At 39.9% G+C, this 23,844-nt stretch overlaps 1 protein-coding gene across 3 annotated transcripts; it reads left to right on the top strand.

The window, feature by feature from the left end:
* Window positions 1–152: 152 nt before the first annotated feature.
* LOC105480160 (TBCC domain containing 1) lies at window positions 153–23,712 on the top strand. Of its 3 annotated transcripts, none has more exons than XM_071091415.1 (8): window positions 153–607; window positions 6,314–6,692; window positions 11,816–11,971; window positions 15,497–15,863; window positions 17,183–17,369; window positions 17,523–18,020; window positions 21,084–21,234; window positions 23,098–23,712. In XM_071091415.1, exons 2-7 carry the CDS (start codon window positions 6,357–6,359, stop codon window positions 21,211–21,213), a joined length of 1,674 nt encoding a protein of 557 aa, XP_070947516.1. In that variant the 5' UTR covers window positions 153–607; window positions 6,314–6,356; the 3' UTR covers window positions 21,214–21,234; window positions 23,098–23,712. The 3 variants fall into 3 exon arrangements, with proteins under 3 accessions (XP_070947516.1, XP_024648092.2, XP_070947515.1); XM_024792324.2 differs by lacking the exon at window positions 153–607 and adding an exon at window positions 3,358–3,430; XM_071091414.1 differs by lacking the exon at window positions 153–607 and adding an exon at window positions 3,474–4,136.
* Window positions 23,713–23,844: the final 132 nt, after the last annotated feature.

Raw genomic sequence — 23,844 nt, 5'->3', positions numbered from 1 at the left:
CAAGTCCCGGTGAGAGAAGACCCCGGTAAGCGAGAGCCAATCGTTGCCCGGGACATCACACGCGGCCGGCGCCTGAAAGCCAATCAGCGCAGTACACTTCACCTCCGAGGCGGCACGGGTAGCCAGTTAGGCTTCAGAACTGCAGTCGCAGATCTTGACCAATTAGAAGAGGAGACGTCAGAGGGTCGCGCCGCTGCAGGAACCCGCTCTGCCCGAGCTACCCCGAGTCGTAGAAAATTACGTAATGGTAGGGGGCTGGTCCGAGTAAGGCCACCTGAGGTACACGAAATCCTCCCCGACTCACCCACTTCCTCGAACTTTCCACCAATCAGGAGGCTCCTCCCCAGCACCAACCAATTGTGGGAGAGAAGTTTTCTCTGTGTTTCAAGTCTGGAATTTCATTCATACCCAGCTACGCGCCAAATGCGGGAGCAGAATGAGGGAACTGCGGCAGAATGAGCGGGGACAGTTATTCCCCAACTGTACATCGGACGCATTGCTTAGGACTCTTATTTTACGTTCTCCAAGCAACTCCATAAGTCTCCGAAAGGCGACAGTGATGATTGACCGACTTAAGTGCGGATTCGGCTTGCACCGCTTCTCAGTGGTGAGACTCCTTACTCCTTCCCTCCTCCCAAGTCTGAGCCTAAGTTTCTTTATCAACAAAACTAAGGCAAAGCACTTATTGGCAGTTCTGTGAATTTTAACAGGGAAAAAAAATCTGTAAATCGTCTGGCGTATAGTAAGCAGGCAATGAATAAAAACCATTATTACTGTTCGAGCATAAGTCTTTGATTCCCCGTCTTCCCCCCCGATTTTGCTCATCACAGTTACACAACACCTAGTTGATCAGGACAAAGCTCTAGGTGTTTTTACTCCTTTCATATATAAGCTATCCAAATCTTTACCTCTGAACTATACTTGAATCTGTTCACTACATCTCCATTACTAGGTCTCTGGATCACAGTGTATCTCTCACCTGGCCAGGGCCTCCTAACTGGCCTCCTTGTCTCCACTCTTAATATCTCCCTTAATACCTTCATATATGTTGCTCATCCCTGTCCCTCACTCCTTTTTTTTTTTTTTTAAGGGCCGGGCGCGGTGGCTCACGCCTGTAATCCCAGCACTTTGGGAGGCCGAGATGGGCGGATCACCTGAGGTCAGGAGCTTGAGACCAGCCTGGCCAACATGGTGAAACCCCGTCTCTACTAAAACTACAAAAATTAGCAGGGTGTGGTGGCGAGCGCCTGTAATCCCAGCTACTCGGGAGGCTGAGGCAGGAGAATTGCTTGAACCTGGGAGGTGGAGGTTGCAATGACCTGAGTTCCTGCCACTGCACTCCATCCTGGGCGACAGAGTGAGACTCCATTTCAAAAAAAAATAAATACATAAAAAATAAAAGTCATATCATGTCACTCCCCTGTTTAAAAGCCTGGAATGGCTCTTCATTTGCACTTAGAATAAAATCCCAGCTCTATGCTAGTTTACAAAACCGTTTATGCTTTGTCCTCTCACCTATTATGCTCCTAACCATGTTCCAGCAAAACTTGCTTCCTTTCTTTTTTGTATACACCAAGCACATTCCTGCCGAAGGCCTTTGTGTTAGCTGTTCCCTTTGCCTGAAACGCTGTACTCTCCCTCATGTCTTACCATGGGTGATTCCTTCTTTAACTCATGTATCAGCTTAAAGGTCACCACCTCAGAGAAGACTTCCCTGACCAATCAATCAAAATTAGCCCCTACTGAGCTCTTACTCTTACACCACCCTGTTTTCTTTTTTCTTTTTTTCCTGAGACAGAGTCTTGCTCTGTTGCCCAGGCTGGAGTGCAGTGGAGCAATCTCGGCTCACTGTAACCTCCGCCTCCCGGGTTCAAGCGATTCTCCTGCCTCAGCCTTCCGAGTAGCTGGGACTCCAGACGCACACCACCGTGTACGTCTAATTTTTTTGCATATTTAGTAGAGACTGGGTTTAACCATGTTGGCCAGGCTGGTCTCGAACTCCTGACCTCAAGTGATCCAACTGCCTCAGCCTCCCAAATTGCTGGGATTATAGGCATGAGCCACCGCGCCCGGCCTCCTATTTTATTTTTTCATCCCTGGTCCCTAGACTGCACACACTGTAATGCCAGTTTCATAGAGCATGAATCTATATTGTTCTGTTCACAGCTGTATAAGACAGCACCTTAGAACAGTGCCTGGCATGGAGTAGGTGCTGAAGTATTTTTGAGTAAAAGTTACTTGGATGGTGATCATTGCATGGCTGGCTTCTTATTCTTCAGGCCTCGGCTCAAATTTGGCACTACAACGTGGCCTTCCCTGACCCCCTCCCCCAATTTTCATAGCATTTACCGCTATCTGAAATTATCTCATTTTACTCCTTAATATGTATTGTCTATTCTCCCTGTTACACACTCCAAGAAAGCAAGGACCTTGTCTATTTTGTTCACTCCTGTCATTCTAGTATCTACCACTGTGCCAGACACACAGTGGTACTCAACAAATAACAGCAAGGTCACTGAGCTAGTAAGTGGCGCAGCCTGGATCCTAACCCAGGTCTGTGAAAATTTGAAGCCCCTGCTTTCAGGAAGATACCCAGTAGGGACAATGGAGGAACTAAAAAACAAAAGAGGAACTAAATTGCATTTTATGGTCTAAATTACCTTTGTATATTTAGGTGTGTACCTAAGTAGGCCATAAACGAACTAAAAAAAGAAAGAAACTTCCAGAAATCCTGAAATGGAAGTTTAAAGAAAGGAGTGATGGCTTCTGCCCGGCAATCTGAAAAAGCTTCATGAAAGTGGAAACACGGAGGAAAAGCTAACAGAGATAAGGAGTTGACACTGAGGGGCTGTAGGGAGTGCCAGTCTCGCTTCAGACGCCCTGGGTTTGAATCTTGGCTCCATCTCTTGTGTGACTTTAGGGTTCTGTTACTTTCACCTTTCTACGCCCTAGTTTCTTCATCAGTAAAACTAATGTACTTAAAGGGCTCTTGAGAACACTGAGGAAATATAAAGTTGCTTTACACAGTGCTGAGACCATAGTAAGCGCTCTATAAATGCAAACTGCCATTAGTAGTATTTCTGATGAAAGCGTGCTGATCTTACCAGCAGCTATTGGCTGACCACAGTTATGTGGAGCAACAGAAAGCTTCCTACTCCCCCTGGGTTGAAAGGTGCAACACCAGAAAGTGGTGTGTCTGGCTCCTGGTGCCACCGTCGCGGACTCTCGGCCACAGCCCGGATTTTCTCAGGCGCTTAAACCTCAATCTGCCGCTCTAGCAATGGGGTCCGCCAGTTCTCAGTGGTGCGGGGCCTCGCGCTTGCGCAGTGGGCACGGCGGCGGCGGCGCGCGGGAGGGGCGGGCCCAGCGAGCGGACGCGGGTTGCGGCGGCGCGCGGAGAAGTGCGGCGGAGCGGCGCCTGCCTTAGCAGGTAATCGCGCACGGGCTGGCGCCGGGGAGGGAGGTGTGGGTCAGTCAGGCTGCAGGCTTGGGCCGAGGAGGCTGCCTTCGCGCTCGCCGCGTCTCGGGTCAGCTACCGACTCTGTCAGTGTGGGTGTCTGTGTTCCTGAAGTCTCGTCGCGACGCTGGGGCGGCCCACGCAGAGTCCCACCCGGGATCAAGTCCAGGGTGGCAGCGAAACCCCAGTACAACTGCCTTAGACCCACACCGATCTTCCGACCTGAAAATCCTTAACCCCAGCGCACCGCCAGGGTCAGAACCCCAGTTTGTGTTTGTTTACGGGTTGAGCCCTCTCGACTCTCGGAGTTAGAATGGAGGGCTCATTCCTGGGATCTGGCTGTTGACAGGGGCTCAGTACCTCACAGAGCAGCCTCTTTACGTTTTGGAGAGAACCGAGGTCTTCCTCGCCTAACTTTTATCGTCTGGTTTTACTCAAAACGACGCCAGTCTCTCCACATTGGAAGACAGCTGCCTTTTGCCCTTCCACGCCCATCTTTTGAGTTTACACTCTGATTCTTTCACCTGGCGTCCTGTCTAAGGCTCTTTATTCTGGAAATTCTCTTCTGGATCCACTCCCGTTTTTAAGAGATTCTCCCAAAACTGGATTCCTAGAGTACATTTGTAGTAATGCAGTTCTCAAGTCGACCCGAATCCTAATCCAGGGCTGTGCCAGCTAAGTAGGTGTCCTTACGGAAATCTCTTAATTTCGCTAAGCCTCATTTTTTTCATCGAAAATGTGTACAGTCTTAAGTACTGTATCTCCAGGTAGTTGTGAGGGTGAAAGGGGGTGAAGTATGCAAAATGATTAGCATGCTACCTGGTACATAGTAAGCACTTGATTGATGTCAGTTATTTTTCTAAACAGATGATTCTCGAGAGAAGCAGTTGGCGGGCCGGGTGCGGTGGCTCACGCCTGTAATCCCAGCATTTTGGGAGGCCAAGGCAGGCGGATCACCTGAGGTCAGGGAATTCAAGACCAGCCTGGCCAACATGGTGGAACCCTTTCTCTATTTAAAAAAATGCAAAAATTAGCCTGGTGTGGTGGCAGGAGCCTGTAATCCCAGCTACTTGGGAGGCTGAGGCAGGAGAATCGTTTGAACCTGGGAGGTGGAGGTTGCAATGAGGCGAGACCAGCTATTGCACTCTAGCCTGGGCAACAGAGCAAGACTCCATCTCAAAAAAAAAAAAAAAAAAAAAAGAGAGAGAGAGAAGCACAGTTTTCTTAGAATCAAATGCAAAATATAATAATAACAATAAATTTTTTATCAGTCATATAATTCATTTTTTAAATGATTTTTTAGATTTTTAAAAAATGATGTTGCTAATGTTGAGGAGTGCACAGTGAAGTGGCTACCATAGTCAAAGGATGGTACAATTTGATAAAATCATTTGGAAGCAACGAGAATATATTTCGCAAGCTTTAGAAATGTCAATTACTCCATTTCACAAAAGTACATCTGAAAATTTTCTCAAGGAAATAATTTGTAATGCAGAAAATATGAAGAAAGATGGTTGTGATAGCATTATTTACACTGGTGACAACATTTGAACTTTGGTAATGAAATTTTTTAACATACACAAAAATAGAATCAATGAGCCCCCCATGTGCCCATCGCCCCACTTCAGTAATGATCAGTATTTTGCCTATGTTGTTTTTGTGAAAAATCTGAAACCTAGTAAAGTGTCTAAAAATGGGAGAACAGTTGAACAAAATGGGATACATTTGTTTAGAATACTGTAAAGCTTTTGAAATAGTACAGAATTGTATATGTAACATCACAACTGTGAAAATTCAAAAACTAACATCTAATTTATGTGTAGAAAAAAGACAAGAGGCCGGGCATGGTGGCTCACTCCTGTAATCCTAGTACTTGGGGAAGCTGAGGTGAGGGATCACTTGAGGTCAGGAATTTGAGACCAGCCTGGCCAACACGGTGAAAACCCATCTCTACTAAAAGTACAAAAATTAGCCAGGCGTGGTGGTGGGCACCTGTAGTCCCAGCTACTGGGGAGGCTGAGGCAGGAGAATCACTTGAATCTGGGAGGTGGAGGTTGCAGTGAGCTGAGATCATGCCACTGCACTCTAGCCTGAGCAACAGAGGGAAATGCCATCTCAAAAAAAGAAAAAGAGAAGAAGGAAATACAATAAAATATTAATTAGTTGCCCTTTACTTGGGGGATTGTGGATGATTCCCTGTTTTTGTATTTTATAAGCATTCCATAAAAATCATGTATCATTGTTACAACAAAATCTAAAAGTATCACACCTGAACTGAGCAGGGTAGAATATGCCAGAGTGGGTTCACTGTTACAGAGAATAAAGATGCTGTAACTCCTGATCTATTCTTGCAGTCTGTGTTTACATTAGCATTCTTGCCTGCTGCCTCATGTTAGCACTTCATATTGAGTTTATATGGTCAGCTAACATGTCCAGATCTTTAACCAACTGTCTTCTGTGTAAATGATTTAACTTTGTGAAATATATTTCCCTGATTTTGACCAGTGTTCCCGCTCAGAGTAGAAGAAGGTTTCCTGTGATAGGATGACTTTTTTCCCCTCATTCCTTTTCTTCCTGGGATCTCACTCAGACTTCATGCATCTACACGCACTTCCTGAAACAAGGAGTTCTAACAATTTGAGTAAGATAATTTTGTTTTATCACAAATTTTTTTTCTCAGATTATAATGTGATCTGGTTAAAAAAACTGTTCTGCTCTTGGTTGATGAACTAGAGCTGCCTTTTAAGCTGATGATGTAATACATGCAACACAGTTGAGAGAGAGTCACCTTCCAAGAAAAAAATGCATAAATGAGACTTGTTTCAAATCAGTTTATGAAGAAACTTTATTTCCTAGGTATGCAAAGAAGCCTTTTCACCCAGATGTCCTTAGAGATAATATGGATCAGTCCAGCGTTCTCCTCTGGGTGAAAGCAGAACCCTTTATAGTGGGTGCCTTGCAGGTCCCCCCTCCATCCAAGTTTAGTCTTCACTATCTCAGGAAGATATCCACCTATGTGCAAATCCGGGCCACAGAAGGAGCTTACCCGCGCCTCTACTGGTCAACATGGAGGCACATCGCTTGTGGGAAGCTGCAGTTGGCCAAGGACCTGGCGTGGCTTTACTTCGAAATATTTGATAGTCTTTCAGTGAAGACACCTGAGGAGCGCCTGGAATGGTCTGAGGTTCTGTCCAACTGCCTGTCTGAGGAGGAAGTTGAAAAGCAGAGAAATCAGGTATGGATTGATATGTGGTTATATTTAATTACTTTTGGAAAGAAACCATTCTTTTTTAAATAAAAAATTTTTGTGTGTGTGTGTATTATTATAATTTTTACATTTTTAAATAGAGACAGTCTCACTTTGTTGCCCAGGCTGGTCTTGAACTCCTGGCTTCAAGCAGTCTTCCTGCCTCAACCTCCCAAAATGTTGGGATTACAGGCATGAGCCACCATGTCTGGCCCAATAAACCATTCTTAATTTTTGTATTAGCTGTAAAATTTTAGGTTTTAGGCCAATGGCCATTGTAATCGCAAGATATTATTTGAGTTGTAGTAGTTCCAGTTTGGCAGCATTTCATGTATTCAGTGAATTAGCCCTTACTTACCAGACCTTACTCACCTACTCCCAAAGCAGTAATGTTACAGGAACTCTGTTATTGAAAAAGGGAAAGATTTTACTGACTTTAAAAAGATTTTGGGGTGAACGAGTGTTATGAACAACTGATATGTTACAGTCAGAGCACCTGACTATTTTAAAATGAACATCTGCTACATGATAGGATTCAAAGATGGTTAGAATAGCATCTCAGCCCTCATGGAGCTTATGGACTAGTAGAGGAAGCTGGTATTAAAAAAGAGATGCTATTTAATAGTGTGATATGTATGATAAAAGAACATGCAAAGTACATAAATTGAATAAAGACTGATTTATTTTGGTGAATCAGGAAAGACTTCACAGAGAAAGTATGTTAATCAAGTAGGCTGATTATAGTAACAGACAGCCCAGTATTTCAGTGGCTTTCATTCAGGCAGCAATCCAACACAGGTGCTCCTGGCTGGACAAATCTCTGGGCTGCTGTCATCCAAGCAGTGACCAGGGTTCCATGTTTCTGTCATTTGGAGTCACTATTAATCAGCTTTGTTAAAAGCTACTTTCATTTGTTAAGAACAAACAAATGTGAAATTCCATTGGCTTACAGGGGAAAAGATTTATTTCTTGCCCATTTTACATGTGGGTTTCATTTTTGCTATGGCATTTGTCCAGGCTCTGTGTTTTCCCATTTAGGGACACAGGCTAAAGAAATAGCTTCTGTGTAGATCATTCTCGTTCTTGTAACAGAAAGGAGGAACAACAGAACGGAGGAAACTCATGATGGCTCTTTTTAAATTCTTATTTTATGTATACAGCTCAATAAGTTTGGGGATAAGTATATGCTGTGAAACCATCGTGACCATCAAGGACACAGACATACCCATCACCCCCCATAGTTTCCCCCTCCTCTTTTATTCTTGTTATTTTGTGTATGTTCCTGTTAAGAACACTTAATATAAGATCTACTTAGAGAATTTTAAGTATACAACATATAATTGTTATCTCTAGGCAGTATGCTGTAGAGTAGATCTTCAGGATTTAATTTTCTTGCATAATGGAAACTTTGTAGCCTTCGACCATCACCTCCCCATTTCCCCCTCCTCCTAGCCTTTGTCAGTCACCCTTCTCTCTGTTTTTATGAGTTTGACTATTTTAGATTCCACATATACGTGAGATTATATAGTTTTGTCTTTCTGTATCTGGCTTATTTTACTTAGCATAATGTACTCCAGGTCCATCCATGTTGTTGAAAATGGCAGGATTTCTCTCTTTTATTTTTTTAGGAGACAGGATCTCACTCTGTTGCCCAAGCTAGAGTATAGGGATGTAATCATAGCTCACTATAGTCTGGAATTTCTGGGCACAAGCAGTCCTTCCACCTCAGGCTCCTGAGTAGTTAGGACTACAGGTGTGTGCCATCACACCAGGCAAATGTTTGTATTTTTTTCATAGATGTCGGGATCTCACTGTGTTGCTCAGGCTGGTCTTGAACTCCTGGCCTCAAGTGGTCCTCCCACCTCAGCTTCCCAAAGTGTTGGGATTACAGGCATAAGCCGCTGTACCCAACATGATTTCTTTCTTTTTTGAGGCCAAATGGTACTCCATTATATATGCATGCCAAGTTTTCTTTCTCTAGTCACCCATCTGTGGACATTTAGGCTGCTTCTATATCTTGGCCATTATCAATAATGCTGCAGTGAACATGGGAGTGCAGGTATTTCCAGGATCCTGATTTCAGTTCCTTTGGATAAATACCCAGAAGTGGGATTGCTAGATCATATGGTAGTTCTATTTTTAATTTTTTGAGAAACCTCTATGCAGTTTTTTATAATGGCTATACCAGTTTACATTCTCACCAACAGGGTACCAGGATTCCCTTTTCTTCACATCCTTAGTAATACTTGTTAATCTTTTGTTAATAAGTGTGAGGTGATATCTCATTGTGGTTTTGCTTTATATTTCCCTAATGAGTAGTGATGTTGAGCACCTTTTCATTTACCTGTTGGCCATTTGTATGTCTTCATTGGAGAAATGTCTATTCAGGTCCATAGTCCATTTTTTAATTATGTTATTTGGTTTTTCTTGCTATTGAGCTGTAGGGGTTCATTATATATTTTAGATATTAACTCCTTACCAGATACATGGTTTACCTTTTCTTCTGTTGATTGTTTCCTTAGTTGTGCAGAAGCTTTTTAGTTTGATATAATTCACTTTTTTTTGCATTGGTTGCCTGTGCTTTTGGTGTCATATCCAAAAAATCATTACCAAGACCAATGTCAAGGAGCTTTTTCCTTGTTTTTCTCTAGGAGTTGTACCATTTCACCTCTTACATTTAAGTCTTTCATCCATTTTGAGTTGATTATATATGGTACAAGCTATGGTCCCAATTTCATTCTTTTGCATGTGTAGATCCAGTTTTCTCAGCATCATTTATTGAAGAGACTATTCCCCATTTTGTATTCTTGACACCTATGTGGAAAATTAGTTGACTATATATGTGTGAGTTTGTTTCTGGACTCATGATGCCTCTTAAAACTTTTATTCAGATTTGACATAAACTAAGACTGCTTTCATTCCATTGGCTGAGGCATTATTCCCATGAAGATGGGAAGGTAAACCACCTTTCAGGAGATAAGGAAAATCCCATGGCCATGGGTAGGGCTGTATAAGCCTCTTAGAGAATTTGAAAGTAAACAATAGCAAATAATAATACAGTTTGCCACAGCCATGCCCATTGGGGCCTCTGAGTCCTTTTGCTTCCATTTCTTTTGGGAGTTTTATGATTAGGCTTGAAAGTGATAAAGATAAATTCATTCACATTCAGTTGCTGTAATTCATTTGTGCCATATCTAACTGCAAGGGAAGATGGGAAATGCCATCTAATTGCATGCCCAGGAAGAAGATAAAAAGTATTTAGTAAGCATCTAGCAGTCTCTGCCATATAGGGTAATATCTAAACAACGTTTTGGAAATTGAAAAGAAGTTTGTCAAGCAATGAAGAGGGAAAGGGCAGTACATTTATTCATTAATCAAATATTTATTATCTACTATGTACTCGGTATAGTAGTGGATGCTGTGCGTATAGAGATGAATAAAACCTTCAGGAAGTTCCAGATTTTTTTAGTGCTTTTTATGTACCAGATGCTTTGCTAGTTACTAGGGGTATAAATGTGGAGAAGGCAAGGATCCTGTAGTCTCCATGGAGAAACAATGATAATGTAACAAATAATTGTTTAAAATGAAAGTATATATAAAATCAGGGAATTATGCTTACGGAAAAAAAGCCAATCCCAAAAGGCTACATATTATATGATTCTATTTACCTCACATTCTTGAAATGACAAAATTATAGAGATGGAGAACAAGTAAGTGGTTGCTAAGGGCCTAAGGAAGGGGTGAGGGGGACAGAGAAGTGGGTATGGCTGTAGAAGGACAACATGAGAGATTCTTCTGTTGATGGAAATGTTCTTGTATCTTGACTATCGGTGTCAATATCCTGATTGTGATACTGTCCTATAGTTTGGCAAGACAGGTAAAGCGTACATGGGATCTTTCTGTGTGAATTCTCACAACTGTATCTCAGTCTACAATTATCTCAAGAGTTCAATTAAGAAAGTAAAACTTTATAAAATATACAAATTCATGGGGCTTCACATTGACAGTTGATAAAATAGGTCTGGGTGATCCCGAGAATCTGTACTTTTAAGTTTCTCAGATGATAGTGTTTTTAGCCAAGTTGGGAATCAGGGTGAAAATAGCTGTAGACCCAGATGTATTACTTTACTTTTTTGCCTCTCCTGTTTGGGGGTAGGTAGATGAGGGTAATCAGGAGCTTCAAATCGTGAGCTTCAACCACACCCTTCCTTGAATAAGAAATGACTATACATCTATCAAACCAATAGTGTTTTTGTCTTTAAGTCAAACACCCCTTTAAGAATTTGGTGAAAAACTGAGGCCTACTTCCTTAAAAAATGCACATATACCGAAGAATTACATACAATTTCAGGGATTGCACTGGTACCCTAAACTTTCTTGATAAGTTTATGAATCTTAAGTTAAACCTCTATGTCTTAACTTAATTTTCTTCTTACTTCATCTATTTATTCAAATTACTAAGATTGGGTTTTTTTTTTTTTTTAACTGTAAGGTTAAACTTCTGAAATATTGTACTTAAAAAATGTATGTACTTCATCCTTTCATCAGTTTTGGGAGATAATTTCTGTAGCCATAGATGCTATACAGCTTTCTGTGAAGGTAAGTTATTCCACCTTAATTAGTTTTAGGAACTCTTGGCCAGGCACAGTGGCTCATGCCTGTAATCCCAGTACTTCGGGAGGCCGAGGTGGGTGTATCACCTGAGGGTCAGGAGTTCAAGACCAGCCTGGCCAACATGGTGAAACCCTATCTCTACTAAAAATACAAAAAATTAGTTGGATGTGGTGGGCACCGTAATCCCAGCTACTCAGGAGGCTGAGGCTGGAGAATCACTTGAACCAGGAAGGCGGAGGTTGCAGTGAGCTGAGATCGCACCATTACACTCCAGCCTGGGCGACAAGAGCAAAACTCTCTGTCTCAAAAAAAAAAAAAAAAAGAAGAGAAACTCCTACATCTGGGTATCAGAGACATACATATCAAAACTAGCAATGTTTCTAAGTTTGTTTTTTTTAGGATCAGCCAACTCGTGAATTTACTATGTCTACTTAGTTGTTAGACTAGTGGTTGATGTTTTAAAACGTCTGTTCGTCTTTTATTTTCTTCTTGGACAGCTTTCAGTGGACACCCTACAGTTTCTGCTCTTCTTATACATTCAACAGTTGAACAAAGTCTCCCTAAGGACATCTTTGATTGGTGAAGAGTGGCCTAGTCCCAGAAGCAGATCTCAGTCTCCTGACCTGACTGAAAAATCTAATTGTCATAATAAGGTACTCTTTATATCTTGATGTCATTCTCTAAAAGGGATAATTTGTGAGGGAGATGGTTCACTTGCATTAAAAATTATGATGGGATTTCTTACATAAGTCAGTGATTTGATGGCTTGTTTTGTTTTTCACTTTTTTTTTATTATAAAACAAAATAAGTGTGTACAGTCTTAATCAAAATAGAGAAATGGTTTCAGTTCCTTCACTGACAGAAAAATCACTTGCCTGATTTTTGGGCATGTTATTCACTATATTCAGTTAGCATTCCCATTTTCAAAATGTTAATGAATGTGAATCAACTTATTTGACTAAGGATCATCAAGAAGGTGTAGTGCTTGCAAAGTCTTTTGAAATCTACTGAAAAAAATTTATAAAAATATCTTCTCATGTTGTTTAAGTATAAAAATATCTTCTCATGTTCAAGTTACATACGTGACAACCCAGAAGCTAAATTTAACTGCCTCACATTGTGAATTTTAGAGGATGTCTTATTGCTTTTTTTCTTTCTGTTTTTATAAAGGAAACCAAAATATTTTTACTTACTCTTGTGTAAGTATTTTGAAAAACTTTAAGTAAAATGTAGACCGCAGTATTAATGCCATGTACAAGCTCTTTAAAAATGTTCTAAAGCTAAGAAAAAATATCTCTTTGCTATTTGGAACTTTTATAATCTCCTTTTTAATAAATCTCTCCTCCTTTATATTCCATGATGCTATTACTCTTGGTTTTGCTTCTAACTTTCCCTTTTCACTGTCTTTCATAAATTTCTCTCCCCTTGCCCTTACAAGCAGCTATTCTGTCTGGGGCAATTTTCTCTTATTCATTCAAGATAATTCTTTATATTCCTATGACTTCATATATCTCAGTGACTCCCAAGTTTGTCTCCTTCCCAGAGCTCTTGCTTTATACTCACCACTTTATATTCTGTATATTTTTTATTGAATTTAAGCTATAGCTTAAATTCAGAATGTTCAAGCCCAGATGTATTAGAGATGCCAGTCACTACCTCTCTCTCCGCATGCAGTTCCTGCAGAATGGGCACTGTTAGGAGATGTGTTTTGAGCCAAGGTAGCCTCCATTCAGTTCTGCCTCTATCATTTAATATCATTTAGTCATATGATTTTAGGCAAGTCAGTTAACTTCTCTAGGCCTTGGCTTCTCTTCTCTAAGTGGGGATAATAATGCATATTTCTGAATGGCTATGAGACTTCAGTAATATATTAGCGTGGGACTTGTTAAGCACCAGTAAATGGTGACTTTGGTTTATACTACAGCATGACCTCTTGCAATAACTGATTGGACCAGTGATGGACACTTGAGTAGCCCATTTACTGCTATACATTTGAAATTGGCCAGATTTAAAGTGATGACCTTGGCCAGTCAGTTCCCCCAGAAAGAAATTATGCATTGGTGATAGGTATTTGAACTGAAAACCCATTTGACATTGGGACTAGAACAGCCATCATGCTCATGAATGAACTAGAGTTATAAGGGATTAGAAATTCTGAGACCAAGTCGGGCAGATCACCTGAGGTCGGGAGTTCAAGAGCAGCCTGACCAACATGGAGAAACCTCGTCTCTACTAAAAACACAAAATTAACTGGGCATGGTGGCGCGTGCCTGTAATCCCAGCTACTTGGGAGGCTGAGGCAGGAGAATCGCTTGAACTCAGGAGGTGGATGTTGCGGCGAGCTGAGATCGCGCCACTGCACTCCAGCCTGGGCAACAAGAGCGAAACTACATCTCAAAAAAAAAAAAAAAAAAGAAAGGAAAAAGAAATTTTGAGGTAATCAGAGAAGCACAGGTTACTTATAATCAGAGAAAAAGAAGATAATGGAACAGACATGCAGGTTCTAGATGGCTTTCCAGTTCCCGTTCTAATGAGGTTTGCCTCTACTTCAGTTTGGGAGACAACTGAGTGTCCATACAGTAAAATCTCCCTTTACTTGAGTTAACCTGTACTTCTTATGTGAGTAAAACTCACCCGTGTTCTCTCTCACCACTCATACCTCATTGTCAAGCCTTACTGATTCTGCCTCAGACACTTTAACTCTGTTGCTTTTCTTCCTATTGTCTAGGCTTTTTTATCAAATGACTTTTTTTTGCCTTGATTTCTAGAATTAGGTCCTGCCTGGTCACTCTGCTTTAGTCAGCAGTCCACTTACTACCACACTGGACTTTCCAAAATGCAGATGGATTATATTTATCTCCTGTTTAAACTCCATCAACAAATCCTCATTGTCATTGTTGTTTTATATTGTACTCCATGGAACCACCTCAGGGCCTACTTTGGGGGAGGGGGATGGGGTGAGAGGGAGGAATAGGTTGAGACTAACTCTGCTTTTATCTGTTTTATTTGTCATCCCGAGGAAAATTTATTAAAAATAAAAAAAAAAATACAGCTATTTAGAAAATAGTTTGAAAGTCCCTGGCATACAAAATAAAGTCCAGATGTTTTAGTATTTCATAAAAGGTCTTTCATGATTGGTCCCTGCCTACCATTTTAACTTCAGCTGCCACTTCCCAGAATGCTTCCTGTACCCCACCCAGAACTTGCAGTTCTCTAACATAGCAGGTACTTTTTCTCCTGTGGGCCCTTGATTATGTTTTCCATGCCTAGAATGCTTTTTGTCGTATCTGTTTGCCTAACTACCAACATCAATCAAGAATCTATTCAAATAGCACTCAGATACGATTTATTTTTCCCCAGATGGAGTTAGTTGTTTCTTTCATGCTTATAGAACATCTTTACAGGCCTCTGCTGTAGGTCTTATCTCACGGTTATGGTAATTTATTTATCTTCTTACTACATAGACTCTTAAGTTCTGTGAGGACTGAAAAACTATGTCTTATTTAATTTGAATATTCATCACTTAACATTGTTCATGCCAAATAAGAGGGGTAAAAATCATCTGGCAGATGAATGGGTCAAATCACTGGGACATCTGCCAACTCAAAGCTTATTCCCAAAGTTATAATTTCTTAAATCTTGTCATAGTAAGATTGGTTGCCTCATTTCACCCAGTAGAATTTGAAATTCCTTCTGTAATTGCAAAAGGCAAATTAAGAAACCCAATGCTTCATTGAATGTCCATGATAGTTATTTTTATGTTTGATCTAAAATTTTTAAAGTATTTACTAGCTCTGTGATCTTGGGCAGGTTTCTTCTTTGTAAATTCATTTCCTCATCTGTAAAGTGATGCATCATAATGGGCATCATAATGGCATCTGTTTTAAGATTATTGTTAGGTTTAAATATGTTAAAGTATGTTTAGCACTTAATGCCTGGCACACACGAAGGGTTATTTATTAGTATTATTTTTTAGTTAGTTAAGGTGGAGAGAGAATCTATTTATACCTATCACATACACACAAAAAAAACTTTATGAGGTTTATATAACTACCTAATTCCTTTTGGGAGATGAGGCAGAGTATAAATACAAAATAATTAAAATATAGAAATTTTAGATCTTGTAGAATCTCTTTATTCTTTAAGAGTGCTTTCTTTTAACTTTTTTTTTTTTTTAGAACTGGAATGATTACAGTCACCAAGCTTTTGTCTATGATCATCTGTCTGATCTCCTCGAGCTGCTTTTAGATCCAGAACAACTCACTGCATCATTTCATTCAACCCATAGTAGTCTAGTGTCTCGAGAAGCTGTTGTGGCGCTCAGCTTCCTTATTGAAGGTACAATAAGTAGAGCCAGGAAGGTCTATCCACTTCATGAACTTGCACTGTGGCAACCACTGCATGCAGATAGTGGTTTCTCAAAGATCTCTAAGACTTTCTCTTTCTACAAACTGGAAACCTGGTTGAGGTCCTGTTTGACTGGGAATCCATTTGGTACATCAGCTTGCCTCAAGTCTGGAAAGAAATTGGCTTGGGCTCATCAAGGTATTTTTTTTAACATTTTAATCCACATTAAATTGAATGACAAGTTAAGGAACGTAGTGTTTTCTAATATGTTAGTGATCACATGTCTTCTCTAGAAGACCTAAACAATACTGCTCCTATAAAAGAGAAAAAGGAACATCTGTCTCTTCTGCATGACTTTTTCTCTCAAGGATTATACTAAAATATTAAAAGTGATGGTAGGATTACAAATTATTTTTATCTTCTTTAACTATTATTTTTCTAAATAACCGTATATTATGTACCTGGTACATATGTAATAAAAGTAAGCATATGTAATAAAAATGAACAAGAAATGTTTTAAAAGAAGAATAATAGTACACTCATGTGACCTCTCAACATTTCACCAGTATTGTTTACAAGGGTGTCCCACTGGCTTGCCAGGAAGTACAGTCTGAGAAGGCAGTCATGTAATGGTGTGACTGTGTTAGGAGGGGAACCTGCACATATTTTTTGAGTGTCAGTTTGTGCAACACATTGTATGTGATAGGAAGATGTGCTCTCAGGTAGTTAACGATCTTAGAGTAAAGACATGAACTCAGACTGGGCACGGTGGCTCACACCTGTAACCCAGAATTTGGGAGGCCGAGGTGGGCGGATCACGTGAGGTCAGGAGTTCGAGACCAGCCTGGCCAACGTGGAGAAACCTCGGCTCTACTAAAAATACAAAAATTAGCCAGGTATAGTGGTGTGCACTTGTAATCTCAGCTCCTCAGGACGCTGAGGCAGGAGAATCTCTTGAACCTAGGAGGTGGGGGTTACAGTGAGTGGAGATTGCACTACTGCACTCCAGCCTGGGTAACAGAGTGAGACTCCATCTCACAAAAAAGAAGAAAAAAAAAGGCATGAACTCAAATGGGATTTATGGGATAACGTGGCAAGTGAGGAAGGGTACAGAATTAATATTATGGTGATTTAGAGAGGTGAATTATGTTTGGGATGATAAAGTAAAGCATCTTGGAGGAGAAGATATTTGAGTTAGGACAGTGCTGCCACTTACTAGCCATATGACTTTAGGCACATTACTTAAAGGGTAGACACGAAAAAGTATCTTAGACTATAGGCAATCTTAAACGCATTATAGGTTTTAAATTTTTTTATAAAAAAAATGAAAATTCCAAACATACAGAAAAGAATAGAGAATAGTATAGCAAATACCTCTACCCAAAGCCAAGATCTAACATTTTTGTCCCTACATGTGGTATCTAACTTGAGACATGTATACATGTAGACATATATAACCTCATATGTTTGTTTTTCTTTGATTTGAAACTGTCTCAAATTTATGTTTTCTTAAATAGTTGAAGGGACGACCAAAAGAGCTAAGATTGCTTGTAATACTCATGTGGCCCCTAGGATGCACCGACTGGTGGTGATGAGCCAGGTTTACAAGCAGACACTGGCTAAGAGCTCAGATACTCTGGTGGGGGCACATGTAAAGATTCATCGTTGCAACGAATCTTTTATATATCTGCTCTCTCCCTTACGGTAAGCACAGTTTTCATGGTGTTCTGATGTTCTGACGTTTTCTTTGGACTGTAACTGATTCTTTTTTTGCCATCAGAGAATAATATTTTAGTCAAATTTTTAAAATCTTATTGTCATTCAGAGGAATTTACCTCATTTTTTCCTTTTTTTCAGATCTGTGACAATTGAGAAGTGCAGGAATAGCATCTTTGTCTTGGGCCCTGTCGGGACTACACTTCACCTCCACAGTTGTGACAATGTTAAAGTCATTGCTGTTTGCCATCGTTTGTCCATCTCTTCTACAACAGCTTGCGTCTTTCACATTCTGACGCCTACGCGCCCACTTATTCTCTCTGGGAACCAAACAGTAACTTTTGCCCCTTTTCATACCCATTACCCAATGCTAGAGGACCATATGGCCAGGACTGGCCTTGCTACAGTGCCTAACTATTGGGATAATCCAATGGTTGTGTGCAGAGAGAACAGCGACACAAGTGTCTTCCGACTTTTACCACCTTGTGAATTCTATGTATTTATTATTCCCTTTGAAATGGAAGGGGACACAACAGAGATACCTGGGGGTCTTCCATCTGTATATCAGAAAGCACTGGGTCAAAGAGAACAGAAGATACAGATCTGGCAGAAAACTGTGAAGGAGGCTCATTTGACAAAGTGAGTATTTTTTACAAGTAACAGTTTGTGTTTTTTGTGAAACTCCATGGAGAAACAAATTAGTCTGCACATTTTTACAGCTGTGTTAAAGTAATAAAAAAATGTAAGCCTGGGCGCGGTGGCTCACGCTTATAATGCCAGCACACTTTGGGAGGCCGAGGTGAGTGGATCACCTGAGATCAGGAGTTTGAGACCAGCCTGGCCAACATGGTGAAGCCCTGTCTCTACTGAAAATAGAAAAATTAGCTGGGTGTGGTGGCATGTGCCTGTAATCCCAGCTAATCGGGAGGCTGAAGCAGGAGAATTGCTTGAACCCAGGAGGTAGAGGTTGCAATGAGCCGAGATCGCGCCATTGCACTCCAGCCTGGGCAACAAGAGTGAAACTCAGTCTCAAAAAAAAAAAAGTGTGTTTTTAAATTGCGGTTTGGATTTCAAATTAGTATTTCAAATACTGTTAGATTGGGGATGGGCGGGGGTAAATATCCAGTATTAGACTCCCTTTTCTTAAGAAGCTAAAGTTTAGTTGGCAAATATAAGACTTTTAAAATATGAATTTTAAAAATCATGCATAGAGTATGCCACATAATCCAATACCATTCTAGTCACCTTCTATGTACTAACTCATTTATTCTTCATAATAACGCCTTATTACAGGTGTGGAAACCGAAGAACTGAGGAATTTAATACTTTACACAAAGTCACACAGGAGCCAGGGTTCATACCTAGTCAGCCTGGTTCCAGAGGTTCTTTTTTTCTCTGTTCTGGCTTCTCAGTAATCAGAGGTTCTTAAATGCCTCTAGTGTCTTCATCGTTTTCTTTCAAATATTGTCATACCATATCATACTGTACAATAATAACATTATAATAATGTGTTGTAAAAATGGATGATCTTGAAAAAACATTCTTTTAAAGCAATTCTGTTGTTTGAATGGTTCTAATATTTAAATGGTTAGATTCTCTACACTTGATCTCAGCCAAAAGGCCAAAAAATGATTAAATGCTTAGATTCTCTTACATGTGAAAAGCTTATACATATACATGTGCAGAGTGTGGGATGTAAGCACTTAATAAATGCTGACTCTGAATCATAGTGTTTTCAAGTGGTGAGATCCACAGTGATACCAGAAACAATGAAAGTAGTCAGTTTAACTTGGGGAATATAGGAAGACAGAAATCAGTTAGAAACAAATTGCCAGTGTGATCCTTTTAACAGTGATTAGATCATATCATTTCCCTGCTCTGACCCCTCTAATGGCCTCCCCTCATACTTAAAATCCAATGCCTTTACCATACTTACGCCTTTACCATACTTACCAGGCTCTCTTGTCCTCAATTTCTGTTATTCTTTTCCTCATTACTCCTTCTCAGCATACAGCAGTCATCTTTCTATCACTTAATCACTGCCCTCTGACCAAAGACCACCAGGAACACATCTATAGAACAAAGGTGGATTGTGTTGACTCATGCCAAGGGGGGAGAGAAGTGTGTTTCTTCTCAGTAAAAGGTCGGGGAACATGGAAAACTGTGTTTCAACTCAGTAAATAGGTGTTAAAAGGAACTTGTTGTTGGATTTTGGCTTGTATTAGTGATTTGGGGGAGAGTTCTAGGAAGCAGGACTATCTGGAAGTGAGAGTAATCTGTGATTTGGCAGTTTAATAATTTTTATATCTAAGGCAAGAGGAAGGAAGGAAGAGCTAAAACTGTAATTGTAAAGAAGTAGCAGCCACTCCTCCAGGAAAGAAGTGTTTGGTGTTTTGGTGTTTTATGGTTTGGGTCACAACATTTTTTGGGGGTTTCTGAACTGAGATACGATGACGGAGTGATCTTGTTCTTTCTTTGGTTTATCATCATCCCAGGGTGGCTTTGTCTAATGTTGGTGGTTTGAGGTATTGTTTGTGTTCAACAAAAGAATACAATAGCAAGTCCAGATCCTACACCAAGGCCTAGCTGACAGTACTAAGCTAGCTCCTGGCTGTCAGGAGCTTCTCTTCTCTTTCTTATCATGAACATGTGAAATATGCTCACTTTAGAACCTTTGTACTTTTTTTGGTCTCTTCTGCTTGGTATATTCCTCTTCAAATACTCATTCTGCTTACTCCATCATTTCATTTAGACCTAAGCTCAAATGTTATCTTAGGGAGGCCATCTCTGTCCATTCTTTCTCTGAAATAACATTTTCAGAACTTGCTATTCCTTCACCCTGCTCTAGTTTTCTCCATGGCACCTAGAACTACTTAACTTTATATTATGTTTTTATTGTATTGTATTGTATTGTATTGTATTGTATTGTATTGTATTGTATTGTATTGTATTGTATTGTATTGTCTTGTCTTGTCTTGTCTTGTCTTGTCTTGTATTGATTTTGAGACAGCGTCTCACTCTGTTGCCCAGGCTGGAGTGCAGTGGTGTGATCTTAGCTTACTGCAACCTCCACCTTTTGGGTTCAAGTGATTTTCCTGCCCTCAGCCTCCCGAGTAGCTGGGACTTACAGACACATGCTACCATGCTTGGCTAATTTTTATATTTTTTGTAGAGGCAGGGTTTCACCATGTTAGCCAGGCTGGTCTCGAACTCCTGGCCTCAAGCGATCCGCCCACATTGGCCTTCCAAAGTGCTGGGATTATGGGCGTGAGTCACCATGCCTGGCCTATTTATTTTATTTTTACCTATCTTTCCTGCTAGAATATACAGTCCTCAGGAGCATGGATTACATAGATCACAATGTGAATGGTGCCCTCTGGAGTCGTGAAGTGTCATCCTGCTTTGACAGGGGCCTTGTCTCTTCTCTTTATACATTTATCCCCATCAGTCAGAACACTACCCTGTGTTCACTTGGTCCTTGGTAAATATCTGACAATGAATAAGTGTTTAGAAAGAGGACATTGTATCTGATCAATCCTTTGTGGGGTGGGGGTGTCCAGTGTACTCTGAACAGTGAGGACAAGAGGATAACAAGAAATAATCATTTAACATTATCCTATTAAAGTATTGTATAATTGCTTAGAGTACAATTTATATGAATTCATGTTCTTACATTCTTTTTACTCTCAATTTCAATTGTAGGGATCAAAGGAAGCAGTTCCAGGTACTGGTAGAGAACAAGTTTTATGAATGGTTGATTAATACAGGACATCGCCAACAGCTGGATAGCCTTGTACCCCCTGCAGCAGGCTCCAAACAAGCGGCTGGATAAGGATCTTACATGCAAACACTGGTAGGCATTTCTACCACTTAAAACAGATTCTTTTGGGGAAATCTTTCAAGCATAATTAAAAAGGCACAGAATATTATATACTAAACATGCCCAAATTTTCTTCTACCACTCCTACCAGCATACACAGACCTTTGTGTACCCATATTTACCATATTTTATAGTGAGAAAACCTACCAAAATATTCAGATGGAGCCTGTAGAATTTGGGGCCAATATAATGGCCAAATTTTGTCTTTTTTTGCTTTTTGCCTGGCACAAGTTATATTGTCCAAAGATACCACATTCCCCCATACATAGTTTTGTTATTAACGACAGTCACCATGTTGTACATTAGATCTCTTAAATGTATTCCTCCTATCTAACTGAAATTTTGTAACCAAAGATATTGGATGTGGCATTGTTTGAAAAAACTGTAGACTAGAAACACCCCAAATGCAATGTATTTATATGCTAATTATATGCCTAACAATCTTTGAAAGAATATAAATAAATTATAAACAGTGTTTGTCTTTGAGGAATGAGATTGGGTGTCTAGGGTAGGAGAAAACTTCTTAAAAATTTTATTGAGATAAAATATTACCACATAACATTATGGGAAGTAAAATTCACCTTTTTAAAGTAAAGAATTCAGTAGTTTTTAAGTATATTCACAAGTTTGCGCAACTGTCACCACTAAAAATTCCAGAACATTTTCATCACCCTCAAAATAAAGCTCATACACACTGTAGGCCACTCCTCATTCCTCCAACCCCCTGTATTTCCTCTTCCCCTTAGCCCTTGACAACCACTAATCTACTTTGTCTATTTTGAACATTTTATGTAAATGGAATCATGTGACATGTGACTTCTTATGTCTGGGTTCTTTCACTTAGCCTACTATTTTCAAGATTGATCCATGTAGCCATGTATCAGTACTGCATTCTTTTTCATGGCCAGATAATATTCATTGTGTGAATCTACCATTTTGTTTATCTGTTCATCAGTTGATGGACATTTGGCTTGTTTTTACTTTTCAGCTGTTGTGAGTAATGCTCTGTGTACATTTGTGTACAAGTTTTTGTGTAGACATTTGTTTTTATTTCTCATGGGTATATACCTAGAAGTAGAATTGTGAGGAATATGTTTAACTTTTTAAGGAACTGCAGTTTTCCAAAGCTGTAAAAGTGTATTTTTTACTTCATATATTTACATTTCTTAAGGATGTATTTTTTAAAAGAATTTAGCAATATTTATTCATAAATACTGAGAATTAAGAATTAGCAGTTTTGCTGAGCACAGTGGCCCATGCCAGCGCTTTGGGAGGCTGAGGTGAGAGGATCTCTTGAGGCCAGCAGTTCAAGACCAGCCTGGGCAATCTAATGAGACCCTGTCTCTACAAAAAATTTAAAAATTAGCTGAGCATGGTGGCACATGCCTGTAATCCCAGCTACTCTGGACACAGATTGGAGGATCCCTTGAGCCCAGAAGTTCAAGGCTGCAATGAGCTATGATTGCACCACTGTATTCCAGCCTGGGCAACAGAGTGAGACCCTATCTTTTTAAAAAAAAAAAAAAAAAAAAAATTAGAAATCTGATGGAGATTATGCAAAAGAAATGTGAACTATAAGCAGGTAAAAATTTTTGTTTAATCTTCACTGCTTAACAATTTTTTTGTATTCATGTATGAATTTCTCTTTTATTATGATCTAACATTACACCTAGCAAAAAGGAATGTTACTAATCTTAAACTTTGTGTATTTTACATTCTAATCTATCGTTTGACCTTGATAATTTATGTGATTTTTTAAACATAGAGTTTTAAAATTATTTACATGAAGACAATAGAAAATTAAGTGATTAATATTATTTTTTCTTTGATCTTCAGGGCCCTGGAAATACAAGGATAAATGGAGGATGGTGCTCATCTTGAAACTAAATTGGGAAGGTGCTCTTGCTGCTTAAGAGACATTGGGACTTTTCTGTCCTTTTTTTTTTTTTTTTTTTAAGATAGTCTCGCTCTGTTGCCCAGCCTGGAGTGCAGTGGCGGGATCTCCGCTTACTGTAAGCTCCGCCTCCCAGGTTCAGGCCATTCTCCTGCCTCAGCTTCCTGAGTAGCTGGGACTACAGGCGCCCGCCACCACACCCGGCTAATTTTTTTTGTATTTTTAGTAGCGACGAGGTTTCACTGTGTTAGCCAGGATGATCTCGATTTCCTGACCTCGTGATCCACCCGCCTCGGCCTCCCAAAGTGTTGGGATTACAGGCATGAGCCACCACACCCAGCCTTCTGTCCTACTTAAGAACTTTGATTTCCATTCCATATTCATTTATTACTGTGTAGGCTGAATTTTCGCTAAAACTTATGACTTTTATATAAATGTATTGTTTATAGAACATCAGAAGACTCATCTTTGTGATGCCCAAATGAAAAAGTTGGTGAAGGTAGTACCATTGTATGTATGTTAATATTAAAGCAACTGAGTGTAGATTTGCAACTGTAGTATGTATCTTCATTTGTGTGATGAAAGAATTTTATTCTTTCTAGAGTTAAATAAGAGTTTTACAGTTCTTTGTAACTATTTAAAAGGAAATTGCTACTCCTTTTAAAAAATAATTGGAAAGAAAGTATGAT

This window comes from Macaca nemestrina, chromosome 2 (assembly GCF_043159975.1).
Source record: "Macaca nemestrina isolate mMacNem1 chromosome 2, mMacNem.hap1, whole genome shotgun sequence".
Taxonomy (NCBI): Eukaryota; Metazoa; Chordata; class Mammalia; order Primates; family Cercopithecidae; genus Macaca; species Macaca nemestrina.
The sequence above is the reverse complement of the archived record's forward strand: the minus strand, read 5'-3'. Positions and strand labels throughout refer to the sequence as shown.

What these genes read in the sequence shown, in the direction of transcription:
- LOC105480160 (XM_071091415.1), top strand. Translation starts at nt 6,357, where the DNA reads ATGGATCAGTCCAGCGTTCTCCTCTGGGTGAAAGCAGAACCCTTTATA. An exon ending in AATCTAATTGTCATAATAAG is followed by an intron (nt 11,972 to 15,496) that starts GTACTCTTTATA and finishes TTTTTTTTTTAG; the next exon opens with AACTGGAATGATTACAGTCA. An exon ending in AAGGAGGCTCATTTGACAAA is followed by an intron (nt 18,021 to 21,083) that starts GTGAGTATTTTT and finishes TTTCAATTGTAG; the next exon opens with GGATCAAAGGAAGCAGTTCC.